This window comes from Cryptotermes secundus, unplaced genomic scaffold (genome assembly GCF_002891405.2).
Source record: "Cryptotermes secundus unplaced genomic scaffold, Csec_1.0 scaffold160, whole genome shotgun sequence".
In the NCBI taxonomy this organism is placed as follows: Eukaryota; Metazoa; Arthropoda; class Insecta; order Blattodea; family Kalotermitidae; genus Cryptotermes; species Cryptotermes secundus.
In genome coordinates, this window is record NW_019745080.1 from 3,595,952 (window position 1) to 3,609,442 (window position 13,491).

Here is a 13,491-nt window from a genome sequence, read left to right on the forward strand (position 1 = left end):
AGTTTTTTTTTTCAAAGTTATGATTGATTAAATGCTTTCTTTAAAATCAGGCTGTAGTTTGGGACGCAGAACAGATGTTTCGAGAGACGTCGCTACTTCCGTCTTCAGGTGATGGTGGCCGTGTACTGTCCTCGTTTCTTTTATTATGATGTAGTGATTAGGTTTAGAGCATAGTGTAATAAACTGTCGGATTTGAGGTTGTCGCAACGCTGTGTCGTGGAGTTTCGGAGCAAGGTGTTGCTTCCATCTCCAGGGTCATAGAGAGCTCTGCTTGATGCTGGTTTCTTGCTTGCCGTATTCGACCCTGAACATGGAGGCGATATATTTCTCCGACGGGTTTATTTATATCTTAGGAGATTGGAGTGATCGAAGTTCAGGTTTGGATCACATCCATTGCCACTTTCTCCTGACTGAAGATATTATGAAGGCAACTCCAGAAACGTCTTCTGTTTCACCTCAGATAATGACACTGGTGATAAGAGAAACAGTGTTACAGTGTTAGTTAGTTAGTTATTTGGAGAGGGTGGGTTTCCCCATGCACTTAGACCTGTATTGGTCCGTTGTGCTTCCCTCTATGATTTCTACCAGTCTCTATATCCTACCGGTACTGGTGCTTACCATCAGTCCCGCCCAGCCAGCGAGACCGGCTCTACTAGCTGAGAGGTATCTATAATGCTTCCCCCATCTACCAGAGGTATTAGAGACTGCTGTTGGGCGGGAAACGTCCGTAATTTGGCTCAGTGACCTACTTTGGAGATATGAGGTTCTTTTACGTGCCGTAAAGCTACGACACGTGACCCACGGTGTTACAGTGTTGCCACATGCGTATTGATAAGCTGAGATTCGAAGCGTAACATTCGTTTGTATGAAGAACGGCTTACGGTGGCGTAGTGACGACATTACATTTCGTAATGCGAATTATATTTCAGCATGAGTAAAGTGCACTGCAAGAGCTTACCTCAAGTAACCAACTTCATGGAGCTGAGTCCTTGGGAAGCCGCCAGTTGTGCAGCTACTCAAGAACTTCCCAATATTTTATGGAACCCGAAGGTTCATTACCGTGTTCACAAGAGCCCAACACTGGTCCCTATCCTGAGCCAGATCGATCCAGTCCATACCACCCCACCCTATCTCTGTAAGACCTATTTTAACATTGTCCACCGACCAACTTCTTGGTCTTTCTAGTCTTCTACGTTACCGCGTGTTGTAATAGGGATGTACTTGGTTTGTGTATGTCGGGCAGATACTGAGTTATACCAGCAAATAGACCACGACCCACTCCTTCCAGTCCTTTACTTGATCACCATTCATGATGATTGAAACGTGGCTCAGAATAGGAGCCAGTGCGGGCTTACGCGAACCTTCGCATTCCGTAAAAGGCGGGGAATTCCTTGATTAGCTGAGCTATTATCGGTTACACATGCAGTACTGTGGGATTAATCTTAATATTATGCATCGTGTTGCGTGTTACAAATAGGGTATGTAAATGTATAAAAGTATGCAGTCTACACAACCATATTCTGTATTTAAAAACAAAGTAGACGATCTTGTATCAACATGTGTTTTTATTGAAGCTACATATTTCGTACAATTTCAATTTTTATGTTTTAATCTTTAGTCTTTAATTTTTAAATTTTATTATCTAGTAATTAATTCAATTTATGCATTTAAAAGACTCAAGAGCACAATAAGGATCATTATTGAAGAATTAAATGCAAATAGTCGAATGCAATTCAACAACTGAGACTGATATCTTTGTAGCCTTGATGATGACCCAATATAATGGTCGAAACGTAGCCCAAGTAGGAACAAATGTTGATATAATAGTGTCCACTTTGTTTTTAAATACAGAATGTTGTATAGACTGAGAATTTTGTTGTGTAGGCTGACATACTTTATACATTTATATACTCTACTCTGGAATTATTTGGAGTCTGAAACAGCGTCGTTAAATAGCCTAAGAATCAGTCCACATGGAGTGCGCCACACGTTCCCACGTTATAATATTCAAGCGCAAATGCAATTAGGAATTTCATTTGTCTGTCAGTATGACGTACTGCAAAGGAAATGGGTTCCGTGGACACTGTGATCAGTTTCGCGTCGTGAAATTGCGTGATAATTTCCCTTCCGAGAATGGAATTTGGAGTGACACACAGACTGTAGCGCGGAGCATGGATTGCAATTTCGTCCCTCGGAGTTCTGTTCGGTTGCAGTCCCATGTGGTTCCAAAATTCTGCGTTCAGATTCATAATGTTTGAACAGCTCAATTCTGTCTACCAGCAGAACCCAGTAGCTGTGAGAGGCAAAGAAATATTGATTACTACTCTGATGAATTCAGCTACTCAAGAACATTTTAATAATTTTAAACTTTTTATCGATTCTTGGGTTTACCGAATAATTTTAAACTTTTAATCGATTCTTGGGTTTACCGAATAATTTTAAACTTTTAATCGATTCTTACTTTTTCCGTTGCATTTGTTATATATGCTGTGGAATCGTTGGGGGGTTGTGAATGGTGAATCGGAAGTGATGTAGAAGTGAAGTAATGAATAGATGAACAAATTAACCAATTGATTAATATCCTTATTAAATAATTTTTGTCATATAGTCTGTTTCTCCTCTCCACTCAGTAGTGGAGTCTAAGGGCCCACTCGGCACGGCGGCCACTGATTGGCCTATTGTAGCCTGTCCCGGGTGATTATGACGATGGAGAATTTGTTGGAATGAAGATTGGCAGGGGAAACGGAAGTACTCGGAGAAAACCCGCCCCAGCGTCATTTTGTTCACCACAAATCCCACTTGACCAGACCCCGGAATCGAACCCGGGCCGTCGCGGTGGAAGCCAGCGACTAACCGCTTGAGCTGTGGCGCCGCCTTAGACATACTCAGTAAATCCAGTTACTAATCCACACTTCGCCAGTGGGCACCCTATCACGTGACAGTATTATAAAATGTTGAACATCTATTCAGTGTTACCAACCCTTTCTTTGTATTATTGTAGAAATCTTTTAATTTTTGTGCTAGACGCTACGAGTTACATTGGCTTCATGATTTAATATCCTGAATAGCTGCGTGACAGCCAGCTGTAGCGCCGTGTTAGGGTAAAGTGTGTGCTTTATTTCCGTTTTATCAAAGTTTGAAACTTATGACTCGTCGTGAAATTCTCTTATGGTCTTTGTCACAAGTAACCTTAAACTGACATAAATTGATGTCAGAACTTTGAGAGAAGGACAGGCTGTGAAAATGTGTTTAGCTCCACAAGATCATCTCAGAAGTTTGCTCTGGGAATATTGATTTTTGCTCCTCTAAATAATTAGCAAATTTTGCCAACTGTTTATTGCCAGAAGTTTAATTAAATGCCGGGTGCTTGGTACGTGTTATGAACCCTACTGACTCAAGTCTCCCAACGACGTAACTGCGTAATTCAGGCATCTTGTCTGAAACATGATTAGAATTTCGCCCCATCCACCCTACGAGTCTCATGTCAGTAAGGCCCAATATTCTTTTATTTTGAAGGCTGTAAGAACTCAAAAGAGTTCTATCTTTTGGGATATAATTCCGTGTAGTCCGTTGAAAGTCGAAACTGACGTTTGGAGAAGTATGGTGCCTCCATTTTCAGACTTGGAAGAGAAAGCCAAGCTAGAAAGCAGCGGGAAAGCAGGTGGCAGAACTCCGTTTACAGGGTCTTCCATTCAACAGCTGTAGCTGATAACCTCAGTACGGATATCCTTGTTGTCCGTCCACATGTTTCACATTCAAAACTCATGAGACAGATTTACATGAAATTTGGTATGCGCGTTCACTGCTGAATCTTGCGGAATTTTACTTGGTCCATATATGTATATTCCCAAATTTTACGAAGCTTAAATTGAACTGCATCACAGTTACGGTTTTCTAGGATGTGAGACCGTCTTGTCTGGTAGATATACCTCCATCTTTGGTGTAGCACCGCGTGAAAAGGAGATTACTCCACAACAACCTAGAACACAAAAAAATCGTTCACGTCTTTAAGATTTGTAAGTTTTATTGAAATATTAACAAAATTCAGTGATACGAACTTAACCTCCAGCGGATATCTCTGTTTAAGATTATGTGGGGCTCTATTGTAATCATGTCACTGTTTGTTTTAGTGTCTTCCGGTTCGTCGTTATGTCGTTTCCCTGGAAACCGGGTGCAGAACTAATCTGACTTACGGCAAAACCGTAAGATGGCAGCGGTAAACGGCAATGCTGCAGTCGGTATTATAGTGTAGCTATTTGCTTCAAAACGTACCTGTAAAACCTTTTTTTTTTAATTATTTTTCTTATTCTATGAAACCGTAATTATAGAACATTTCGAGTTTATGGGGCCCTTATTCAATGAAATTATGACTTCCAAGGATGTAAACGCATAAGAATGGACCGAAATTATCAAATTTTGGGGGTTTTGAATTTTTAGGTTAAATTCCACTAGTTGTTAAAATAATGCCCTGATATTTTCCTTAAGAAGATCAACGCAAATACGAGCTTTCGGTTGAGAGACTGGAACCACATCTCTTTCATGTACAAGTCACGTTTTCTTAACATGAGACTGACCTCCCTATATATGCTGAGAGTCAATTACGTCACATAAACGAACAGTATTTCATTTCCTTGTGTCGCATGAATTGAATATCGCAATCAGACTCTCGCGTTCATGGGCACGTTTCATTCGCTCCGCCCACTTCATGGCGCTGACATCATCGATTGATGGGTGTGTTAACATGTAAGCCATCTGCCAAACTACACGGTGTCACAGTCCGGAATACCATAGTTCACAGTACAAATAGACGTGTTATTCTTAGAGTGATATCTTATGTTTTGATAAAAATATTGGGTGTCCATGGTGAAGCCATCCATCCGACTGATTGACTGACTGACCCACTCATTCATCCTATGGACCGAGTCCTTGAGAAACCGCCAGTCGCTCAGCTACACAAGAAATTCCCAGCGAATTATTTAACTCGAAAGTTCATTACCTTCTTCAGGGGAGCCCTCAACAGGCTCCTAGCGTGAGCCAGATCAGTCCACTCCACACCACCTCACCGTATTTGTGGTGAAACCATCAGTCCACTCCACACCACCTCACCGTATTTGTGGTGAAACCATTATACATAAGCGTGATCCGAGAACTCGGCTTACCCTGTCAGAACCGTCACTTGAACGCAATAAATACGGAGGCATGAAGATACTTGTAATCTTGCATTAAACGTCATCACAAGAGGGATGTAATATCGGAGAACTTGGTATTCAGTTGTCAGATTTTCAACGAATAGTGTTCCGTCTTAGAGTAACCTTGCATTGAAGGTATTTAGTACGTGAGGCTTCTGTGTCTTGTTTTTGTGGTTTAAAGTTATTTTTATCTTACCGACATTTTCCCACAAAAGCCACAGTTTTCTTTGTTTTCTGATTTATCTAAGGTATAACGTTCTACAAATTACTGTCGCTTTATTGTAATACACTTCGAGTAATATTTATTATAAACTGAGTTGTGTAGGATTTGAGGTTGTCACACCGGTGATTGTGAAGAGTACTGTCTTCTGGGATGTAATGCCTTGTAGTCCGTTGACAGTTAATTGACGTTTCGGAAGAACATGTCGCCTTCATCTTTAGAGTCGGAGAATAAGCCAAGCAGGAAACCAGCGTGAATACAGGCAGGAAGCAGAGCTTGCTTCGAGCTGGATTCTTGCTTGGGGTCTTCTTCGACGACCCCGAAGATGGAGATGACATGTTCTTCCGATACGTCAATTGACTTTCAACGGACTACAAGGCATTACATCCCAGAAAATATAACTCTTCAGGGCACTGAATTGTTATTGGCAAGGGTGAGCATTAATTCCTTTTAGACATCTCTATATAGCTCCATTTTTCATGCTGATATTCCGATACTAATGTGCAGTTTCAGCTTGTGGTCTTTTAGGTTGTGACACCATGTCCTTTGTACTGCGGCCACTTCTGGCCTCAATTGTACCAGCCCCAGATGATAGGTGAGGTTGATTGTGGAGCAGTTGGTGGAATGAAGATTGGCAGGGGAAACCGAAGTACTCGGAGGAAGCCTACCCCAGCGCAACTTTGCCCACCACAAATCCCACTTGACCAGACCCGGGATCGAACCCGGGCCGCCGCGGTGGAAAACCAGCGACTAACAGCTTGAGTTATTGAACGGCCATTTCTTTATAGTTGACCATGAAGATGTCGCCAGTGCGCTCCTCGACGTTGTACAGCGCCACGCGGTGTCAGGACTCAGCGCAGTGGAAACCTGAAAACGGAACTCTGTGTAATTCCTGTGCTGCTGCAGACTTAGTACACGTTTAACTGGGTCTTGGGCCCGAATGCCTCTTGCCAGTATAAGATGTGATCCAGATTTCTTTGTCTTGTCAACCCCTTCATTAGTATCCGTGATGGACTTCCTGTCAGCAAGTTTGTGTGCATTATCAACGTTGATCCCGCATGTAGCCCTGTACAAATACACGCACGTGAGTATGTAGACCTGAAACAAATTTCCGCTGTATCGCCTCTCTCCTCTTGTACAGAGGGGAGTAGAAGGGTCGCTTATGCGCACGCGCTGCTTGCAAGTCTCGAGGTTGACATAGAATCTTGTTGACAGTAGATGTTTACATCACCGATGACTTGACAAACGATAACGTTGATCGTGGTGGTGGTGGTGATTATTGTAATGGTGATGCAATGTTTCTTTTAGGTTATTTTGCGACGCTGTATCTGCTGTTCAGCTATGTAGCGTCGAATGACGTAAATAATTTTGGAGGTAGTACCATGTCATTTGCTTGGAGGCACTGAAGACATTATGAAACATCCGAGGATAACCGGGCATCTCCTTGATGTGATCCAGGCGAGTTACCTTTTGGACTAGATCGATGTAATGACTGTGTTTCGTCGGTCATGGTAGCCGAGCGGTCTGAGGTATTTACTGTCCTCGCTCGCTCTGAAGCCCGGATCGTGGTTTCGAATCCCAAACAAGGCATGGGTGTTTGATATGTACAATACGTGTATATATGTTTATTCTGCGTCTGTGTTGTCCTGTGTTTAGGTAGAGGCTGATCACCTGTCCACGGAGTCCTAAAAGTAAAGAAAGTAAAGCTATCCCTGTAACAGGCCGTGAAGGCCCATAGGGTTGTGAGACGTTGAGGGTCCCACATTACCTTGACAATCGGCTCAAAGATGGCGGTAAGGTTGTCAGTCTTACGCGCCGGCCGCGCTTCACTCCCCAGGAAAATTATTTAATTAATTCCTGGTACTCATTTCTGTTAGAGGCTGAGTAAATCCCAGGACCTAGTGCGGCCGGGCGGATTCCTACCGTCTGTAAAAAGATCATGAAAGTGAAAATCAGAGGCCAGGAAAATGACGGTGTTTCACCTGAATATGTTGTAGGGGGCAATGTCAGATGAGATGGACAGATGTTATTAGTGGTATTTGTACAGAGAGGTGGAAAGAGGCTGTAGTGACAACTTACCACTATGTTACCACAATAGTGTGTAGTTATACACACTATTGTGGTGAGTGAACATAACGGTAAATTGTACACACACAATGTGACGCTTGAACACAATGTTTCTAGTAATAGCTGTAGTGACATATTGCAAGGTAATCGCCAAGAATTTCATTGGGAGACGTAAAGATAAGCGATATTCCTATCAGGATTCGACCCGAGCCTGGGTCGTCATATCCTGCGATAGTGCTTGTGAGGATACTTGGTAGACAGAATGGCCGTGGGAAGTTTTGAAGGATGACGGCAGGTGCGGCGGATTTCATTGCTTGTGGCCGTTATTTCTTCGTTAGCTCTTACGTCATCAAATGGACTGTCAAGATGAAGATACGGGAAAATCCCGGCCCTGCGGATTGTGATATTGTCATAACCACTGCCGGAAGTGACAGTGTTTGGATGTCGCGTGAAAGTGAATGCACATTTGTGGATGTTCGCTGTTCTGTCATGCTCAAGTTATTTACAGGCGTTGACTTATCTGTAAAGTTTGTTTAGTAATAGATTGGACTTGTGGAGATGATTATTGCAAGTAAACGGAGAAAGATGGTGTCTTTGTTAGTTTGTATCTTCCAGCATTGTCCATGAAACCCCCTGGAAATACTCGAAAGAAAAGTATAGGGCATCTTAATTCAGAATAGCTGATGAGCTAGCAAATTCACAGATCATTTTAAAATTTTGAAAGTAAAGTGTGAAGACTTTCATTGCAGTAACTTAAGTAAAGGGAGAAATGATTACCTCATTTTACTTAAGCGCCTGACCTGAAAACAGACGGATCTTTGATCGATGCCAGGTGAATGCATATTTAATAGCGAACAACGAAAAGGGGCCAAGATAACTCAGTCGTTATTATAACGGGCTATGCCCTGGACGGCCGGGGTCCAATTCCTGGCAGGAATCTCTACCCCACGGGGTCCAAACCAGCTGTGGAACCCACCCAGCCTCATCTCAAATTGATACCGAGGTTTCTTCTCGGAGGGTAAGATGGCAGGGGCGTGAAGCTGACCGTTTACCTCTATACAGTGTTGAGGTCAAGAATGGTGGAATTATACCCCAATTTTGCCGTACGTCTTCATGACTTTCTGCTTAATTAATTAAGCACAGAGACACTTCTGTATTTTACTGCGTAACGAGATGTGTCACAAGAATTCAAGATTGATTGATTGATTGTTATATTAATGACGCTGGTTTATCTGCAGATGTTGAATTGCAGCGAATGACAAGGCGAGTGGTCGTGGATGGAGAGAAAGTAAGGATTGAGATTGATTTGATTGTTTCATCAGTTATGTAACGGCGCTGCATATACTGCAGAAGTTGGAAGGTGTAGCATCGAATGAGATGATTATTGCCTGTCTATTTGGGCAGTAGTAGAAGTAGTAGAGCTGGAACTCGAAGTAGTGGGATTGGAACTCGAAGTAGTAGGACTGAAAATCGAAATAGCAGGGCTAGAACTCGAAGTAGTAGAACTGGAAGTCGACGTAGTGGGACAGGGACGGCCTCGCCATTAAGGAAACCGATTTATATGAACTCGGAAGGCGAGACTTGCCGAAGTCTCAGTTGAAGTAGAATTTCTGAATGGGTCCCCGCTTATAGCAGTCAGACTGTTACTCTTGATATGCGGGTGTGAATTCTGATTACCCGAACGTGTACTGCCGGTGCATCCCACAAACGTGACATTACAGTATGTACAGGCGAGAGTATCGCTCTTAAAGATCGTCCATCCGCGATCGTGACTCTTAAGCCCGAAAAAGGGATTCATTACAAGAAGGAGAAGCTAATCGGAAAGATATCTTCAGTTGTAGTTCTGTGCTGCATCTGCCGAGACAAAACATACTATATCTTGAGTACCTGCGTCCACTGCTACGCAACATTAAGCGGACCTGGCCATGTCCAAGTATCTTATAACCATTTGTGTGTACCAGTGCGATGCTGGGCTGCATTATTATGATGATTATGAATGCTGAGTAGGGAAGGAGGCATATCTTATGTGCTTGGGGATGATAGATATGTTACAGTTAATTATATTTATCATGCAAACGAACAGTACAGTTTACATTCTATTTCTGATACATATTCACCGAAGAGTAAATGTTTATTTTTGGCTAAATGTAGAATTTGTTTTTGTTGGTGGAATTTATGTTTTTGTCCCCCAAAATCAGAAACAAAAATACTTTTTTCCAATCGTTGGGTTAACTGAATGCCAACATGTTTATGTTGTATACTAATCCTTACTTTTTTCTTCATTTATGTACTCACAGTTTGATAAACTGTGCATAAACAGGCGAGGTGTTTGTTTAAACTTTGCCTTTAATCCTATAATTGATTAAGGGTTTAAAGATTTGTCAGTTCTCATGGTAGGTCATTGTTTTGTTGATTTTATACATTTCATCCCTGCTCTCTGTCAACAAAGACAGAAACCCCATCAAACGTGATGGAATAATACACTTTTCGCTCTAGTGTTTATTTTAATAACATATGACGTATAGACCGAAATAAATTGTGTCGAACACCATAGATTGACTGTAATGTATATTTTTATATGTATACGAATCTTTGGTAAGGAGGATGAGGTGGGCAGGGCATGTTGCACGAATGGGGAGACGAGGAATGCATATAGGATATTGGTGAGAAAGCCAGAAGGAAAGAGACCACTGGGAAGATCAAGGCATAGGTGGGCGGACAATATTAAAACGGATCTTAGAGGGATGGGATGGTATGGTTTGATTGCTCTGGCTCAGGATAGGGATCAGTGGAGGGCTCTTGCGAACACGGTAATGAACCTTCGGGTTACATAAAATGCTGGGAAATTCTTGAGTAGCTGCAGAATTTTCCGCTCCTCAAGAAGGGCTCAGCTCCATGAGTAAGTATACGATTTTTTTGGAACTTATATTTAAGAGTCGTCATTGCGTGCTTGGTTGTTTACCTCTACTGACAAATACACTGCTTATTTTGGTATTAGTAGGTTGATATTGAATCGTGAACCTTTCGAATGCTAGGCTAGTAGTAGACTAACCAAATGACCCACCGGGACGGCCCAGGCATGGCTGTTTGTAATTTGAATCTGTGTTACAATTTGGTTACCTCGAATCCCGTAGTGCGGGCAGCCATATGAAGCTCATTCTTGGTTGGCTTATGGCCAGGTCTGCTAAATACTGCCGCTGTCTCTGTTCCCAGCGATCGTGTTTCCTTTTTTATGATGTTTTCTGCTTTTCCCTTGTTTATTCTGCAACCCTGATTCCAGGAGTGTTCTGCTGTGTTGTTTGGACTAGGACATTTCTCTCATTCTTGTGCTTTTGTGTCTGTGATTCAGTCCGTATGCAGTGGCGAGTGTGTAACGTAATATTCGTTTGGTATTGAAGCGGTCGTTGTCACAGACCGTAAAGTACCTGCAGTAGGCTTGTATGACAGATTCAGTACCGGCACTCAACCTTGAACAGTTACCCCAACGCCTTCAGCATTGCTTCCGACACCTGCAATAATTACTACGAGCAACTTCATCAGTTACTCCCTCCGACTAGAGCACAGCAGTTACCCACAGCGCCTATATTCACCTCCAGCACACTTCACAGTTACCACAGTACCTCTTTACCCCACGCTACCGCAACAGCTCGATCTAGCACCTGCAACAATCACCCGCAGAACCTGCAACTGTAACCACCACAACACCCGTAACAGTTACTCTCAGCATAGGATACATTTACTCCGCGTGGTTGTGCGTGAGAAGGGAGCCACCAGATTCACTCCCCATTAGAGGTGGAGTGGCCACTAACAGACACATCATCTCCTCGAAGAGGAACCAGCATTTCAGAACACGTTAAAGTCTTGAAAGAACAAAAGTATGGTTATGGAGTCCCGACGGGGCTCGACCCCAATGCTGACGAGGGCCAACAACAATTTACTGGACTTGACTGTCAGCATTTATTCCTTCCACCCACAACAGTTTTCCAGCACCCGTAGAAATCGCCCTCCCCCTCATCCACAAGTACCACAATATCGTTTTACCCCCGGCTTCCAACAAAAGTTCGTGCAAGCACCCACAGCAATCATTTTCAACACATGCGTCACACTCGGAACCTGTAGCATCCAGTTACTGTTACTGCCAACTCACACACAACAGTGAACCTCAACACCTGCAACCGTTACATTTATCACACGCAACAGTTACCCTCAACATTTGCAGCCGTTACCTTCATCATACGCAGCAGTTACCCTAAACATTTGCAATCGTTACCTTCCTCACATGCAACAGTGAACCTCAACACCTGCAACCGTTACATTTATCACACGCAACAGTTACCCTCAACATTTGCAACCGTTACCTTCATCACACGCAACAGTTACCCTCAACATTTGCAACCGTTACCTTCCTCACATGCAACAGTTACCCTGAACACTTGCAACCTTACCTTTATCACACGCAACAGTTACCCCCATCACTTGGCAACCGTTACCTTCATCACACGCAACAGATACCCTCATCACTTGGCAATCGTGACCTTCATCACACGCAACAGATACCCTCATCACTTGGCAATCGTGACCTTCATCACACGCAACAGATACCCTCATCACTTGGCAATCGTGACCTTCATCACACGCAACAGATACCCTCATCACTTGGCAATCGTGACCTTCATCACACGCAACAGATACCCTCATCACTTGGCAATCGTGACCTTCATCACACGCAACAGATACCCTCATCACTTGGCAATCGTGACCTTCATCACACGCAACAGATACCCTCATCACTTGGCAATCGTGACCTTCATCACACGCAACAGATACCCTCATCACTTGGCAATCGTGACCTTCATCACACGCAACAGATACCCTCATCACTTGGCAATCGTGACCTTCATCACACGCAACAGATACCCTCATCACTTGGCAATCGTGACCTTCATCACACGCAACAGATACCCTCATCACTTGGCAATCGTGACCTTCATCACACGCAACAGATACCCTCATCACTTGGCAATCGTGACCTTCATCACACGCAACAGATACCCTCATCACTTGGCAATCGTGACCTTCATCACACGCAACAGATACCCTCATCACTTGGCAATCGTGACCTTCATCACACGCAACAGATACCCTCATCACTTGGCAATCGTGACCTTCATCACACGCAACAGATACCCTCATCACTTGGCAATCGTGACCTTCATCACACGCAACAGATACCCTCATCACTTGGCAATCGTGACCTTCATCACACGCAACAGATACCCTCATCACTTGGCAATCGTGACCTTCATCACACGCAACAGATACCCTCATCACTTGGCAATCGTGACCTTCATCACACGCAACAGATACCCTCATCACTTGGCAATCGTGACCTTCATCACACGCAACAGATACCCTCATCACTTGGCAATCGTGACCTTCATCACACGCAACAGATACCCTCATCACTTGGCAATCGTGACCTTCATCACACGCAACAGTTACCCTCATCACTTGGCAACCGTTACCTTCATCACATGCAAATATTACACTCAACACCTGCAGCCGTTACTTCCAACACACGCAACAGTTGCCCTGAACACTTCTGCTTGCATTCAGTCTTCACTGAATTGTAAAAATTGGGTGACCAGAATGCTGATATTCAAACAGTTTGCGCAACATGACATCGAGAACAACGAAATTATTCCGGCAGTTGTCAGGTTACATTAAGAATCGGTTATAAAAGCCTAAAGCTCTGAAGTGTAAATGTTGGTTCGTGAATATAGAGGCGTGTTTCTGTGCCGTGCCGTGGGCAACATTTGTTGGGGAACCTTCACACACGAGCAAGTAGCTCAGGAAAGCGTGATATGGGCGTGGGTATTTGTTTCCAGAGCAGTGTGATGAACATTCAGCAAAATCATCATTTCACACTGTATTCAGGTTGATCGACCGTGTAGCTACATTCTGTATCTATAGTAAGGAAACGTCAAGGACAGTGAGGTGTTGTAAATCGGAAAC

The 13,491-nt window shown here is 43.3% G+C and overlaps 1 protein-coding gene across 1 annotated transcript; it reads left to right on the top strand.

Annotated features, from left to right (window-relative positions):
* The first annotated feature begins 6,349 nt into the window (after positions 1–6,349).
* Positions 6,350–13,109, top strand: LOC111874863. The gene is made up of 2 exons (XM_023870714.1): positions 6,350–6,437; positions 11,809–13,109. The coding sequence occupies exons 1-2, from the start codon at positions 6,350–6,352 to the stop codon at positions 13,107–13,109; spliced, it is 1,389 nt and encodes a 462-aa protein (XP_023726482.1).
* The last annotated feature ends 382 nt before the right edge of the window (positions 13,110–13,491 follow it).

Excerpts from the sequence above, each read along its gene's own strand:
- LOC111874863 (XM_023870714.1), top strand. The coding sequence starts at position 6,350 with ATGCCTCTTGCCAGTATAAGATGTGATCCAGATTTCTTTGTCTTGTCA. Across the intron at positions 6,438-11,808 it reads GATGGACTTCCTGTCAGCAA|TTACCCTCAACATTTGCAAC; the intron begins GTTTGTGTGCAT and ends CACACGCAACAG.